This window comes from Oncorhynchus nerka, linkage group LG14 (genome assembly GCF_034236695.1).
Source record: "Oncorhynchus nerka isolate Pitt River linkage group LG14, Oner_Uvic_2.0, whole genome shotgun sequence".
Taxonomy (NCBI): Eukaryota; Metazoa; Chordata; class Actinopteri; order Salmoniformes; family Salmonidae; genus Oncorhynchus; species Oncorhynchus nerka.
In genome coordinates this window covers 83219298-83235388 of record NC_088409.1, presented here as the reverse complement: position 1 = coordinate 83235388, position 16091 = coordinate 83219298, and the positions used below count along the sequence as shown (strand labels likewise).

General features: G+C 43.4%; 1 protein-coding gene across 1 annotated transcript in view; it reads right to left on the bottom strand.

Annotated features, from left to right (window-relative positions):
- LOC115141974 (phosphatidylinositol 4,5-bisphosphate 3-kinase catalytic subunit beta isoform-like) overlaps nt 1-16091 on the bottom strand; it is an 84097-nt gene that overhangs the window by 17063 nt on the left and 50943 nt on the right. The window contains exons 4-5 of the mRNA XM_029681413.2: nt 13817-14045; nt 10527-10765 (exon numbers count right to left, since the gene is read on the bottom strand). Coding sequence (XP_029537273.1) covers nt 10527-10765; nt 13817-14045 — 468 coding nt within the window. The remainder of the gene's footprint in view (nt 1-10526; nt 10766-13816; nt 14046-16091) is intronic.

The following is a 16091-nucleotide window of genomic DNA, read 5'->3' as shown; positions in this document are numbered from 1 at the left end:
AGTAAAATAACAGAGAGAAAGACGGTGAAGGGGGGTAAAGGGGGGTCAGTAAAATAACAGAGAGAAAGACGGTGAAGGGGGGTAAAGGGGGGTCAGTAAAATAACAGAGAGAAAGACGGTGAAGGGGGGTAAAGGGGGGTCAGTAAAATAACAGAGAGAAAGACGGTGAAGGGGAGGTAAAGGGGGTCAGTAAAATAACAGAGAGAAAGACGGTGAAGGGGGGGTAAAGGGGGTCAGTAAAATAACAGAGAGAAAGACGGTGAAGGGGGGTAAAGGGGGGTCAGTAAAATAACAGAGAGAAAGACGGTGAAGGGGGGTAAAGGGGGTCAGTAAAATAACAGAGAGAAAGACGGTGAAGGGGGGTCAGTAAAATAACAGAGAGAAAGACGGTGAAGGGGGTAAAGGGGGGTCAGTAAAATAACAGAGAGAAAGACGGTGAAGGGGGTAAAGGGGGGTCAGTAAAATAACAGAGAGAAAGACGGTGAAGGGGGTAAAGGGGGGTCAGTAAAATAACAGAGAGAAAGACGGTGAAGGGGGGTCAGTAAAATAACAGAGAGAAAGACGGTGAAGGGGGGTAAAGGGTCAGTAAAATAACAGAGAGAAAGACGGTGAAGGGGGTAAAGGGGGGTCAGTAAAATAACAGAGAGAAAGACGGTGAAGGGGGGTAAAGGGGGGTCAGTAAAATAACAGAGAGAAAGACGGTGAAGGGGGTAAAGGGGGTCAGTAAAATAACAGAGAGAAAGACGGTGAAGGGGGGTAAAGGGGGGGTCAGTAAAATAACAGAGAGAAAGACGGTGAAGGGGGGTAAAGGGGGTCAGTAAAATAACAGAGAGAAAGACGGTGAAGGGGGGTAAAGGGGGGTCAGTAAAATAACAGAGAGAAAGACGGTGAAGGGGGTAAAGGGGGTCAGTAAAATAACAGAGAGAAAGACGGTGAAGGGGGGTAAAGGGGGGTCAGTAAAATAACAGAGAGAAAGACTGTGAAGGGGGGTAAAGGGGGTCAGTAAAATAACAGAGAGAAAGACGGTGAAGGGGGGTAAGTAAAATAACAGAGAGAAAGACGGTGAAGGGGGGTAAAGGGGGGTCAGTAAAATAACAGAGAGAAAGACGGTGAAGGGGGTAAAGGGGGGTCAGTAAAATAACAGAGAGAAAGACGGTGAAGGGGGGGTAAAGGGGGCGGGGGTCAGTAAAATAACAGAGAGAAAGACGGTGAAGGGGGGGTAAAGGGATATAGATTATCCTGCAGTGTGTGACAAGGTTTAACACACAATCCCAGCAAGGTTTACAGACACGAAGGCTTACAGAGCATTCAGACAGAGAAACACACACACCCCTACCCAACCTGCCTTGCAGCCTGGCGCCAAACCTGGTCGTGTGGGCACAGCCTTCACCCACTCACAATGCTATGACAACCACATACTGCACATCACCATGGTGACACCACCCAGAGTGGTCAAGTTCCAAATAGAGCATTACAGCCAATATATTAGGACTATGGTGACTATGGCTACTTTCAGGTAATTGCCTTAAATAAAATGGTAACTATAGCACCTTGTAGCTTCAAGTGCATGAGTGCTGTTTACACAAAGTAATGTCCAAGTAAATATCATGTTTACAAGTAGTAAAATAAGGGTTTGTTCAGTCAACTATAGACAATAGTCAAGACTACAGACAATGAAAAGGTCCACTTCCTGTGCCTAAGGTGGACTCCTAAATAACACACTGACTTCCTGCCACCATCCACCTGGACAGAACACAGACGGTAAGGGTTTGGGCCACGTAGTGTGCAGTGGGCTATGACCCTAGCGTGGTGGTGGCCCTAGTGTGGTGGTGATCTGTGCTCATTTGTTGACTTACCACCGAATCTATAAAAACAAAGTCGCAAACTCCATATGTATAACTACCAGTGATTTATTGAGTAAATGCCACCGACTCTACACACACTTATTTCAGATAGAACACACAGTAGTTTGTAGGGAACTTGATAGTGAGAGGTGTGTTTGTGAGAGAGAGAGGGAGGGCAAGCGAGCGATACAGAGTCAGCGTCCTCAAATGTCCTCTTTTTCCATGTTTTCAATCAGTGGAGAGGCCCTTTGGTCAGGTGCATGTGTGTGTGTGTGCATATATGAGTGTGTTAGGGGCTTCATTGTCTCGTGAGGATGGAACTGTGACTGATGGTGGTGGTGACCCATTTAGTGCCGTCACTCTGCCAGTCTGGTTAAGTCATATGACCAGGTGCTATTAGGGGCCAGCCAACTGTCACATGACCCGGTCCCATTAGGGGCCAGCCAACTGTCACATGACCCGGTCCCATTAGGGGCCAGCCAACTGTCACATGACCCGGTCCCATTAGGGGCCAGCCAACTGTCACATGACCCGGTCCCATTAGGGGCCGGCCAACAGTCACATGACCCGGTCCCATTAGGGGCCGGCCAACAGAGGAGATAAAAGAGGAGAGAATATCTGTGTGTGAGAGAGTTTGTTTACTAGCCTGTAGCCTACTGAGTATACCAAACACTAGGAACACCGTCCTAATGTTGAGTTGCACCCCCCTTCCCTCGGCCCTCAGAAAAGCCTCAATTTGTCGGGGCATGGACTCTACAAGTTTTCTTATACGTTCCACAGCGATGCTGTCCCATGTTGACTCCAATGCTTCCCACACTTGTGTCAAGTTGTCTGAATGTCCTTTGGGTGGTGAACCATTCTGGATACACCTGGGGAAACTGTTGAACGTGAAAAACCCAGTAGCATTGCAGTCCTTGACACAAACCGGTGCTCCTGGCACCTACCACCATACTCCGTTCAAAGGCATTTAAATATTTTGTCTTGCTCATTCACTCTCAATGGCACACATACACAATTCAAGTCTCAGTTGTCTCCAGGCTTTAAAATCCTTCTAATCCCCTTCATCTACACTGACTGAAGTGGATTTAACAAGTGACATCAATAAGGGATCATAGCTTTCACCTGGTTAGTTTGTCATGGAAAAAGCAGGGGTTCTTAATGTTTTGTATACTCCGTGTCTGTATACTGTTGTCTGTATATGATGACTACTGATTGATGACAGCTGAGGGTGTGTAGTATTGTAAATGTGATGACAGCTGAGAGTGTGTAGTATTGTAAATGTGACTACTGATTGATGACAGCTGAGGGCGTGTGGTCATATTGTAAATGTGATGACAGCTGAGGGCGTGTAGTCATATTGTAAATGTGATGACAGTTGAGGGTGTGTAGTTATATTGTAAATATGATGACAGCTGAGAGTGTGTAGTATTGTAAATGTGATGACAGCTGAGAGTGTGTAGTATTGTAAATGTGATGACAGCTGAGGGCGTGTAGTATTGTAAATGTGATGACAGCTGAGAGTGTGTAGTATTGTAAATGCGATAACAGCTGAGAGTGTGTAGTATTGTAAATGTGATGACAGCTGAGAGTGTGTAGTATTGTAAATGTGATGACAGTTGAAGGTGTGTAGTCATATTGTAAATATGATGACAGCTGAGAGTGTGTAGTATTGTAAATATGATGACAGCTGAGAGTGTGTAGTATTGTAAATGTGATGACAGCTGAGAGTGTGTAGTATTGTAAATGTGATGACAGTTGAGGGTGTGTAGTCATATTGTAAATGTGATGACAGCTGAGAGTGTGTAGTATTGTAAATGTGATGACAGCTGAGGGCGTGTAGTCAAATTGTAAATGTGATGACAGCTGAGGGCGTGTAGTCAAATTGTAAATGTGATGACAGCTGAGAGTGTGTAGTATTGTAAATGTGATGACAGCTGAGAGTGTGTAGTATTGTAAATGTGATGACAGCTGAGAGTGTGTAGTATTGTAAATGTGATGACAGCTGAGAGTGTGTAGTATTGTAAATGTGATGACAGCTGAGAGTGTGTAGTATTGTAAATGTGATGACAGCTGAGGGTGTGTAGTCATATTGTAAATGTGATGACAGCTGAGGGCGTGTGGTCATATTGTAAATGTGATGACAGCTGAGGGCGTGTAGTCATATTGTAAATGTGATGACAGCTGAGGGCGTGTAGTCATATTGTAAATGTGATGACAGCTGAGGGCGTGTAGTCATATTGTAAATGTGATGACAGCTGAGGGCGTGTGGTCATATTGTAAATGTGATGACAGCTGAGTGCGTGTAGTCATATTGTAAATGTGATGACAGCTGAGGGCGTGTAGTCATATTGTAAATGTGATGACAGCTGAGGGCGTGTAGTCATATTGTAAATGTGATGACAGCTGAGGGCGTGTAGTCATATTGTAAATGTGACTACTGATTGATGTCAGTCAGTAGTCAACTTCTGGACTTGTCTCTGTGCTGTTTGTTGCTACATGCCAAACTCAGTTTTTAGTTTTAATACATTTACCAATGTCTTAGTTTTTCCTCGCTCAACTTATTCACCCCCTTGCTGTTTTTCCTATTTTGTTGTACCACCAAGCAAGCGGCACTATGAAGACCAAGGAGATCTCCAAACAGGTCAGGGATAAAGTTGTGGAGAAGTACAGATCCGGGTTGGGTTAAAATAAATATCAAACTTTGAACATCCCACAGAGCACCATTATTTAAAAAAATAGAAAGAATATGGCACCACAACACAACAAAGAGACCAAAGATAACCCTGAAGGAGCTGCAAAGCTCCACAGAGGAGATTGGAGTATCTTTCCATAGGACCACTTTAAGCCATACACTCCACAGAGCTGGGCTTTACGGAAGAGTGGCCAGAAAAAAAGCCATTGCTTAAAATAAAAAAAATAAGCAAACACGTTTGATGTTCGCCAAAAGGCATGTGGGAGACTCCCCAAACATATGGAAGAAGGTACTCTGGTAAGATGAGACTAAAATGTAGCTTTTTGACCATCAAGGAAAACGCTATGTCTCGCACAACCAAACACCTCGCATCACTCAGAGAACACCACAGTGAAGCATGGGTGGCAGCATCATGCTGTGGGGATGTTTTTCATCAGGGGACTGGGAAACTGGTCAGAATTGTAGGAATGATGGATGTCGCTAAATACAGGGAAATTCTTGATGGAAACCTGTTTCAGTCTTCCAGAGATTTAAGACTGGGACGGAGGTTCACCTTCCAGCAGGACAATGACAATAAGCATACTGCTAAAGCAACACTCGAGTGGTTTAAGGGGAAAAATTAAAATGTCTTGGAATGTCCTAGTCAAAGCCCAGACCTCAATCCAATTGAGAATCTGTGGTGACTAAAAAAATTGCAGTACACCAGCAGAACCCATCCGACTTGAAGGAGCTGGAGCAGTTTTGCCTTGAAGAATGGGCACAAATCCCAGTGGTTAGATGTGCCAAGCTTATAGAGACATACCCCCAGAGACTTGCAGCTGTAATTGCATGCTCAAGTTCTGTTTTTCTTGTCTTTATTTCACAATAAAAAATATTTTGCATTTTCAAAGTGGTAGGCATGTTGTGTAATTCAAATGATACAACCCCCAAATTCCAGGTTGTAAGGCAACAAAATAGGAAAAATGCCATGGGGGTGAAGACTTTTGCAAGCCACTAAGTAGTAACATTAACACTATGCCATCTAATTGCAGTCGCTATACTCATAATATACAGGAGAACTATCACCTTATAAGCCATGTGGCAAGCACAGCTTCAGATGCAATCGTTAGGCAAAGGGAATTTAAGTGTAGGAAAGTATGAAACAGCGTCTGTGCCACCAGTAAGTACAGATAGTAGTATAAATCCCCCCGCACAGTCCTCACAAGCAGGACAATTTTCAACACTTCTGGAAAGTAATGCTGTCGGCATGCTCAACCGGTGTCACTCATTCAGCCCACAGAAACTTTAAACCGGTTCTGCACATTAAGCAATGAGTCGGAGGCCAAGCTTCCTCAGGTCTCTCCTCCACCCGTCGTGAGGTCTGAGCCGCCAAAGCCTCCCACCATTAGCTCTGTCAAATTGAAAACCCCAGTCATTGGCGACTCCATTACCCGCAGTATTAGACTTAGAAAGAATCATCCAGCGATCATACACTGTTTACCTGGGGGCAGGGCTACCGACGTTAAGGCTAATCTGAAGATGGTGCAGGCTAGGGCTAAAACGAGGGTAGAGAGTATAGGGATAGTGTTATCCACGTCGGCACCAATGATGTTAGGATGAAACAGTCAGAGGTCACCAAGTGCAACAAAGCCTCAGAGTGTAAATCAGCTAGAAAGATGTGTCGGCATCGAGTAATTGTCTCAGGCCCCCTCCCAGTTAGGGGGAGTGATGAGCTCTACAGCAGAGTCTCACAACTCAATTGCTGGTTGAAAACGGTTTTCTGCCCCTCCCAAAAGATAAATAGGTAGATAATTGGCCCGCTTTCTGGGACTCACCCACAAACAGGACCAAGCTTGGCCTGTTGAGGAGTGACGGACTCCATCCTAGCTGGAGGGGTGCTCTCATCTTTTCTATGAACATAGACAGGGCTCTAACTCCTCTAGCGCCACAATGAGATAGGGTGCAGGCCAGGAAGCAGGCTGTTAGCCAGCCTACCAGCTTAGTAGAGTCTGCCACTAGCACAGTCAGTGTAGTCAGCTCAGCTATCCCCATTGAAACCGTGTCTGTGTCTCGATCTAGGTTGAGCAAAACAAAACATGGCGGTGTTCGCCTTAGCAATCTCACTAGGATAAAGACCACCTCCATTCCTGTCATTATTGAAAGAGACTGTTATATCTCATATCTCAAAATAGGGTAACTTAATGTTAGATCCCTCACTTGACAGCAAATTTCAATTTAGCCCCCCCCAAAATGCCTGCGTTGTCATCTTTTGAGCTTCTAGTCATGAAATCTATGCAGTCTACTTATCCCTTTTAAAGCTACTGTTAACAGGCCTCCTGGGCCGTATACAGAGTTCCTCACCAAGTTCCCTGAATTCCTATCGGACCATGTAGTCATGGCAGATACTCACATTTTTTTGTGACTTTAACATTCACATGGAGAAGTTAACAGACCCACTCCAAAAGGCTTTCGGAGCCATCATCGATTCAGTGGGGTTTGACCAACATGTCTCTGGAAGTACTTATTGCCACAGTCATACCCTGGATCTAGTTTTGTCCCATGGAATAAATATTGTGGTGCTAAATGTTTTTCCTCATAATCCTGGACTATCGGACCACCATTTTATTACGTTTGCAATCGCAACAAATAATCTGCTCAGACCCCAACCAAGGATCAAAAGTCGTGCTATAAATTCTCGGAAAACCCAAAGGCTCCTAGTTGTCCTTCCAGACTCCCTCCACCTACCCAAGGACCTCGGAGTACAAAAATCAGTTAACCACCTGATAATCTTAATTGAACCTTGTGTTATACCCTAGATGCAGTCGCATGCCTAAAAACCAAAAACATTTGTCACAACATATTTGCTCCCTGGAATACAGAAAACATCCAAGTCCTGAAGCAAGCTTCCAGAAAATTGGAATGGAAATGGCACTACACCAAACTGGAAGTCCTCAGACTAGCTTTGGAAAGACAGTACCGCGCAGCATCAAAGAGCCCTCACTGCTGCTCGATCAACCTAATTGAGGAGAATAAGAGAACAATCCAACATTTATTTTTTCCTACTGTTGCAAAGCTAACTAAAAATCAGCATTCAACAAGAGGTTAGCTTTCACTTCAGCAGTGATAAATTCATGAACTTCTTTAATGAAAAGATCATGATCATTAGAAAGAAAACTACTTTGAACCTGCATATTTCTCCAAAGCTCAGATGTCCCGAGTCTGCACAAAACTGCCAGGACCTAGGATCAATGGAGACGCTCAAGTAAAAAAAAGAATCCTGTATCTCTTGACACATTCATGAAAATAGTCATGTTCTCTAAACCATCAAGCTGCATACTGGACCCTATTCCAACTAAACTACTGAAAGAGCTACTTCCTGTGCTTGGCCCTCCTGTGTTGAACATAATAAATTGCTTCCCTATCCACCGGATTTGTACCAAACTCACTAAAAGTGGTAGTAATAAAGCCTCATGAAAAAGCTAAACCTTCACCCGGAAAATGTAAAAGGTCAAATATATATATATATATATTTTTTAAATCAGTCTATACCAAATCTCCCATTCCTCTACAAATGTTTGGGGGAAAAGCTGTTGCGCAGCAACTCACTGCCTTCCTGAGGGCAAATAACATATACAAAATGCTTCAGTCTGGTTTTAGACCCCATCATAGCACTGAGACCACACTCGTGAAGGTGGTAAATTACCTTTTAATGGCATCTGTCCTCGTGCTCCTAGACCTTCGTGCTGCTTTTGACACCATCGATCACCACATTGTTTTGGAGAGATTAGAAACTAAAGGGAGAAGTTATTGCTTGTTTTAGATTTTGTCTGTCGGAAAGATATTATCAGTTTGTCTCGGTGGATGGTTTGTCCTCTGACAAATCAACTGTAAATTTCGGGCGTTCCTCAAGGTTCCGTTTTAGGAATACAATTGTTTTCACTATATATTCTACCTCTTGGTGATGTCATTTGGATACACAATGTCAACTTTCACTGCTATGTGGACAATACCGCTGTACATTTCGATGAAACATGGTGAAGCCCCGAAATTCGAAGCTTGTGTTTCAGACAAAAGGAAGTGGATGGCGGAAAATGTTTTACTTTTAAACTCGGACAAAACATAGATGCTTGTTCTGGGTCCCAAGAAACAAAGATCTGCTGTTGGATCTGACAATTAATCTTGATGGTTGTACAGTCGTCTCAAATAAAACCGAAGGACCTCTGCGTTATTCTGGACCATGATCTCTTTTGAAGAACATATCAAGAATATGTCAAGGACCGTTTTTTTCCATCTTCGTAACATCATAAAAATCTGTAACTTTTTGTCCAAAAATTATGCAGAAAAGCTAATCCATGCATTTTTTATTTCTAGATTAGATGACCGAAATGCTCTACTCTCTGGCTACCCGGATAAAGCACTAAACAAACTTCAGTTGGTGCTAAACACGGCTGCTAGAATCTTGACTAGAACCCCAAAATGTGATCATATTACTCCAGTGCTTGCCTCTCTACACTGGCTTCCTGTTAAGGCTAGGGTTGATTTAAAAGTTGTACTGCTAACCTACAAAGCACTAAATGGGATGGTTCCTACCAATCTCTCCGATTTGGTCCTGCCATACATACCTACGTTACGGTCACAAGACGCAGGCCTCCTTATTGTCCCTAAAATTTCTAAGCAAACAGCTGGAAGCAGGGCTGTCTCTTATATAGCTACATTTTTATGGACTGATTTGCCTATCCATGTGAGAGACGCAGACTCGGTCTCATCCTTTAAGTCCTTACTGAAGACACATCTCTTCAGTATATCCTATGATTGAGTGTAGTCTGGCCCAGGGGTGCGAAGGTGAAGGCAAGGCACCGGAGCGACGAACTGCTCGTGCTGTCTCTGCCTGGCCAGCTTCCCCGTCTCCAGTGGGATTCTCTGCCTCTGACCCTAATACAGGGGCTGAGTCACTGGCTTACTAGTGCTCTTCCATGCCGTCCCTAGGAGGGGTGCGTCACTTGACAGGGTTGAGTCACAGACGAGATATTCCTGTCCGGTTTTGCACCCCGTCGGGCTTGTGCAGTGGAGGAGATCTTTGTGGGCTATACTCAGCCTAGTATGTTTGTGGTCTGTTGATATCCCTCTAGTGGTGTGTCCACTGACCCATCTGTCTCAGTCTCCAGTATCTACGAAGTATAGTCTATGTGCCGGGGGACTAGGGTTAGTCTGTTATATCTGGTGTAATTTTCTTGTCTTATCTGGTGTCCAGAGTGAATTTAAGTGTGCTCCAATTCTCTCTCTCTCCCCCTCGCAGTGGACCGGAGCCCTAGGATTATGCCTCAGGACTACCTGGCCTGATGACTCCTGCTGTCCCTAGTCCACCTGGTCGTGCTGCTGCTCCAGTTTCAACTGTTCTGCCTACGGCTTGGGAACCCTGACCTGTCCACCGGAGGTGCTAACTTGACCTGCTGTTTTCAACTCTCTCGCACCTGCTGTCTCGACCTCTGAATGCTCGGCTATGAGAAGCCAACTGACATTTACTCCTGAGGTACTGACCTGTTGGACCCTCTACAGCCGCTGATTATTATTTGACCCTGCTGGTCACCTATGAATGTTTGTTCTTCAAGATGTTCAATCTGGCCTTAAATGGTCATGTACTCTTATAATCCCCACACGGCACAGCCAGAAGAGGACTGGCCACCCCTCAGAGCGTGGTTCCTTTCTAGGCTTCTGCCTTTCTAGAGTTTTTCCTAGCCACTGTGCTTCTACATCTGCATTGCTTGCAGTTTGGGGTTTTGGGCTGTATAGCCTAAAACTGTATAGCACTTTGTGACATCTGCTGATGTAAAAAGGGATTCATAAATACATTTGATTGATCGATTGATTACAGCTGAGGGTGTGTAGTATTGTAAATGTGACAACTCGAAGACAGCGACATTCACCCCATTGTTGGGCATATGTTGCTCTCTGAGTGTGTGTGTGTATTTCTGATGGGAAATATTGTGCTCCCAATGTGTACTGTTAGGTACCTGGGACTGGTCGAAGTGCATGGTGACTTTGAGGCTGGCCTCGGCCTGTTTGTCGTTGACACAGTCTGTGACGGGTGTGGCTCCTCCCTCTGGTTCCAGCTGCGGAGAGAAGCAGGCCTGCAGCCACTCGCTCCAGGTCATCAGCTGTACCCGCTGCATCTTCTCCTCGCTGATACGGAACATCTTACTGCGGAAGTCCTTCACCTCCTGGTCCTGCAGAGCGTCCAGCTCATGGAGACCTGTGAATGGTTCATGAAGCTTCATAAGTACTTCAGCTTTATAAGCATTGCATAACGACTTTGTGTGTGTGGCTAGCCAGAACTCCCTCAATGTGTGTGTGTGTGGCTAGCCAGAACTCCCTCAGTGTGTGTGTGGCTAGCCAGAACTCCCTCAGTGTGTGTGTGGCTAGCCAGAACTCCCTCAGTGTGTGTGGCTAGCCAGCGCCTGAGGGCTGTTTTGAGTATCGCTTACTGACAAAAGCCTTTTACAGATCACATCTGACAAAAAAAGTGGAGCCAAGAGGGAGAATATCAACATGGGATGAGTCTCCTTCAATTATTATCACTGATTCCCTCTCTGAACAGGCCTGGTTGGCCAGCAGCCTAGGGGACCTCCATAGACCCCTACCATCTATGTCCCCACACACCCTCAGGCCAACACGACTGTGTGTGTTTGTTCACACACACCCGCAATTGCTAATAACCCATCCGCAACCACCCCGACTATATGTGAACTAAATAAACCCCTATATGAAGACTAAATAAACCGTTGCTCAACAGAGTAATGTAATAGATAGATAGCATGAATACTTCAATCTAGTTGACGTCAGTCAACTTCTCTCTGTCATCATTGGCAGAGCAAAGACATTTAGGGGCTGGGGAGAAAATACAATAACGCAGCAACAAAAATAGTTTCTGTGCAAAATATCCAAATAACATTAATTTGACTGGTTGTAAAGAAAAAGAAAGCTGTGAAAACGACCCAATGTGTTTCTGATAAGATTTCAGTTCGGCTTGGATGCATATTTTATGTGGTTGAAATATCAGCTTTTATGATGAAGATACATATTATCTGTAGAGGTACTAACTGAGCATTGCATTCCATCAAGATGCAGAAAGAAAATCACATTTCTCGACTCCTTTAAAAATGTTGCCTACATTTATTTGGTGTATCATTTTACAGCAAGAAATGCTTAATCCTACAGTCAGTGTCCAGGTTCCAGTTTCCATTTAACCCATCTGAACAGTAGGCTACTGTTCCCCCTTGACGTGCCATGGGCCTATTTGAATTCTCTGTCTAGTTACTGTCAAATTTGTATAGCGTCTCATAATCATCACTTTTACCCCTTTACCAACTCTTTCCTAAACTGTACTTTTCTGGCCTCCCCACCTCTTTATTTTCAACTCTCCTTTCGGCAGCTTTTGTCTTATTGAATTAAACTTCGACAATGTTCTTTTTCAAAATCAAACTTTGTGAGCCGAATATGTGACAGGTTAAAGGACATATTCATAGCCTGTTATACATTGAAAAGTATTAGTAAGTTCATAGTATGTGAGGATCTTAAAACATCTAAGGTTAAAAAGATGCATTCAGTATTAGTTGATAGAGATTGATAACATTCATATAATTGTGTTAAAGTTCAAATCTGTCAAAGGGTACGAATTGTGAGAGTAATGTGTAAACGTTATATTGATTACTTTATTTTGTGGTGCCTAAAATTGTTAATCTGTGATCTACGAAATGCTTTTAAATCTATGAGCCGGAGATCGATTGCTCTGGTCTCCACCCATATTCCTGGGGAAATTCGCGGTCTTTTCTCATTGAACTAAATGTTGACTTGAGAATACAACACCGTATCACTCTCGTGATTATTTCTCCCCTGTTTTCAGGTACTTTATTGATGATAAAAATAGTAATTTAAATGTTATAACTAGCGAACATGTCAAGAGTGTTTAAGGTGTGTTTTAGTAACGTCTTGAGGAAGTTAGAGTTAAGTTTGAAGAGAGTAATATTAGCCCTGCTCGGTTGAAGTGAAGGATAGCATCGTACTGAGAGTAGCTGCCATTTTATGTCGATTGTGAATGAACATGCGTGTTGTTAATAAGATATTTTGCTGTGTTATTTGTATAATGGGTTTTCTGTTATGTAATGTGTTACTTTTGTGAAATGATTGAACTAAATGTTGACTTGAGAATACAACACCGTATCACTCTCGTGATTATTTCTCCCCTGTTTTCAGGGGCGTAACAAATACAACAAGTGTAGACTTTACTGTGAAATGCTTCATTACAAGCCCTAAACCAACAGTGCATTTCAAGAAGAAGAAACGATTTAGCCTCTGTATTGATGTTAACCATCTCTGTCTGTTCCTAAAGCATTATTTGGCGATTGGCTGTGTAGGCTCTTCGGTACGTGTACAGTTCAGCCCTAAAGCTTAGGCTCATGACAGCCTAAAATAATGAAAATAAAATGGCAATACAGCAGATGGATATACAATTATTTTTACAGATTGAATTAAGAGAAACAACCCGTACGCCACCCAATACTGAATGACCTTTAATGACCCTAAACCCGTCCGCCCTGGATATAACCGTGGGGAGCGCGGGTAATGAGTAAAACCGCATCACCAGTGTGTAAGCGTGCATGCATATATGTGTGCAATAATATTTATTTTTGCGTGTATCAACTCAATAGACTGACCGTTCCACCCATGGGCTTTATCTTCCCCACCATTACCGTGGTGGTCTGGCTTGCCGCCTCCACTCAGCACGGCGCCTTAGCACCATCACAGATAATACTGAGTGACAGACGATGTAACACACACCAGGAGCCTGTCTATTCTAACCTGATTGTTTTGCATCCGACGGGCCTGACTTCGGGCCTGACTTCACTTCAGCTGATATTGGGATGATGACATAAAACATCTGAAAAGACGACTCACATCTGACAGCCAAGGCAGAGATATCAATATACTGGAGACAGAGATTAACCGGTGGTGGTGTGTCTGCAGAGTGTGTGTGTGATCACTATCTAGGAGCATCACTACTCTGTTCAAACCACAGGTCAAACATCAGTGTGGGGGTCTAGCATCACTATCTAGGAGCATCACTACTCTGTTCAAACCACAGGTCAAACATCAGTGTGGGGGTCTACTGTAGCTGTGTGTCAGAGTGTGTGTGTGATCACTATCTAGGAGCATCACTACTCTGTTCAAACCACAGGTCAAACATCAGTGTGGGGGTCTACTGTAGCTGTGTGTCAGAGTGTGTGAGTGAGAGAGTAGGTGTCACCTTTTCCGATGAGCACGCCGATCTTGGAGTCGAGTAGGCGTTCGGCGCGGCCACAGTTACGTGTGACCAGTTTGAGCATGGGCCAGAAGGGCCTGACGTCACAGAGGCGCCTGGTCTCATCCTCCAGCTCCTCGTGCACCGCTGCCTGGTTCACACACTCAAACATGTGGCCCTCCATCTCCCCCAGAGAAGGGAACAGGGGGTATGACTGGGCCTGCTTCCATAGGAGCTATGAGGAAGGAGGAGGAAGAAGAGGGGGATAACAGAGTTATGACAGAAACTATGGCAAGACAAGTTGACAATCTACCTGTATGATCACAGGCGACACAGAGACAGGCTCAGCCTCTACAATATAGGAGCTACAACAACAAGTGGAACATCAATTATTAGCAATAGCATCATGACTCACATCACAATAATACAGAGTCTAAAGCCAACAGTAGTTCTAAGAATCAGCATGACTGAAATGTTAACAACCAATGGATGAACAACAACCATATGATGATGACAGGGAAATATAAACATGACACAGGTCCTGAATAAACCAATCAGGACATGAATCATACTTCCACAAACCAATCAGGACATGAATCATGTCCCGTTGCGCAGTCACAGGGTGTGTTTGTGTTCGAGCCAAAACGTCACCAAGAAGATAAACATGGGGACAGAGTAGAAGAGAAGGAGTCATGTCACCTCATTTCATACAAACAAGTTAAACCCCTTGCCACAACATTCTTCTGCCATAATCAACTTACTGATCATAACATCAGACCAAGTCCCCAAAGTATAGACCTATAGAGGCTAAAACAAAAATACTCCCGGTTTTCAACTTTTACCGCATCCTAGATTGAATTACTGTTTACTATTTGGCTGTCCGATGCTCACATGACAAATAATTGCTGTTACTTAACAAATGTGTTGTTATTATCCATTGTGTGACATCTAATTATCTATCACATTTAACCACCATGCTATTTGTAAGCACCCAGAGACCACATGATCACTACTGTTAACTAAAATGACACTCCCTCTTAGAAGTCAGCACCTCGAAGCAACAGAATAACTTAAGATATTTTATTAAAACTTCATTTCTTTCAACAGTATCTTTTGAATATTTTTGTCTTCCATTCAGTTGATTTTTTATTGCATACACATTGGATGGGTAACAATGTATTTTTCCCTAAAACGACACTTATTGGGTACAAGTCACAACTTGTACAACAAGCTGTTGGCTAGTTGAGGACGAAGATCAGGCCACATATCCTTACATTAGAATAAAAGTGAAAGATGAGGTATTCTAATGGTGGCTGAGCGGTTGTGTCATTGTGCCCCTGATAAATGTCATGCCCACGTCCTGTCTGAGCTCCACCCAGCTACTGTGTTGTCTAGAAAATAGTGTCTGGGTGGGGTTTAATGTTAGCTGGCTGGCAGGCCTTTTGTCTGGGGACGTCTCTCCTCCTAAACAGCTTTAGTTGGGGGAAATACATCTCCCCCTCCCCCAAATGGCTCTATTACCATGGGAAACATATGTTAACATTGCCAAAGCAAGTGAAGTAGATAATATACAAAATTGAAACAATCAAAATGAACCGTAAACATTACACATACAGAAGTTTCAAAAGAATAAAGACATTACAAATGTTATATATATTAATATATACAAATATAAATATATATATATTAATATAAATATAAAAATATATATATTAATATATATATATACACATACATATATACATATGCACACACACACTGTTGTAACGATGTACAAATGGTTAAAGTACAAAAAGGAAAATAAATAATCATAAATATGGGTTCTATTTACAGTGGTGTTTGTTCTTCACTGGTTGCCCTTTTCTTGTGGCAACAGGTCACACATCTTGCTGCTGTGATGGCACACTGTGGTATTTCACCCAGTAGATATGGGAGTTTATCAAAATTGAATTTGTTTTTTTCCCGAAATCTTTGTGGGTCTGTGTAGTCTGAGGGAAATATGCGTCTCAAATATGGTCATAAATTTGGCAGGAGGTTAGGACGTGCAGCTCAGTTTCCACCTCATTTTGTGGACAGTGTGCACATACTTCTCTTGAAAGCCATGTCTGCCTACGGTGGCCTTTCTCAATAGCAAGGCTATGCTCGCTGAGTCTGTACATAGTCAAAGATTTCCTTAAATTTTGGGTCAGTCCCAGTGGTCAGGTATTCTGCCACTGTGTACTCTCTGTTCAGGGCCAAATAGCATTCTAGTTTACTCTGTTTTTTTGTTAATTACTTCACA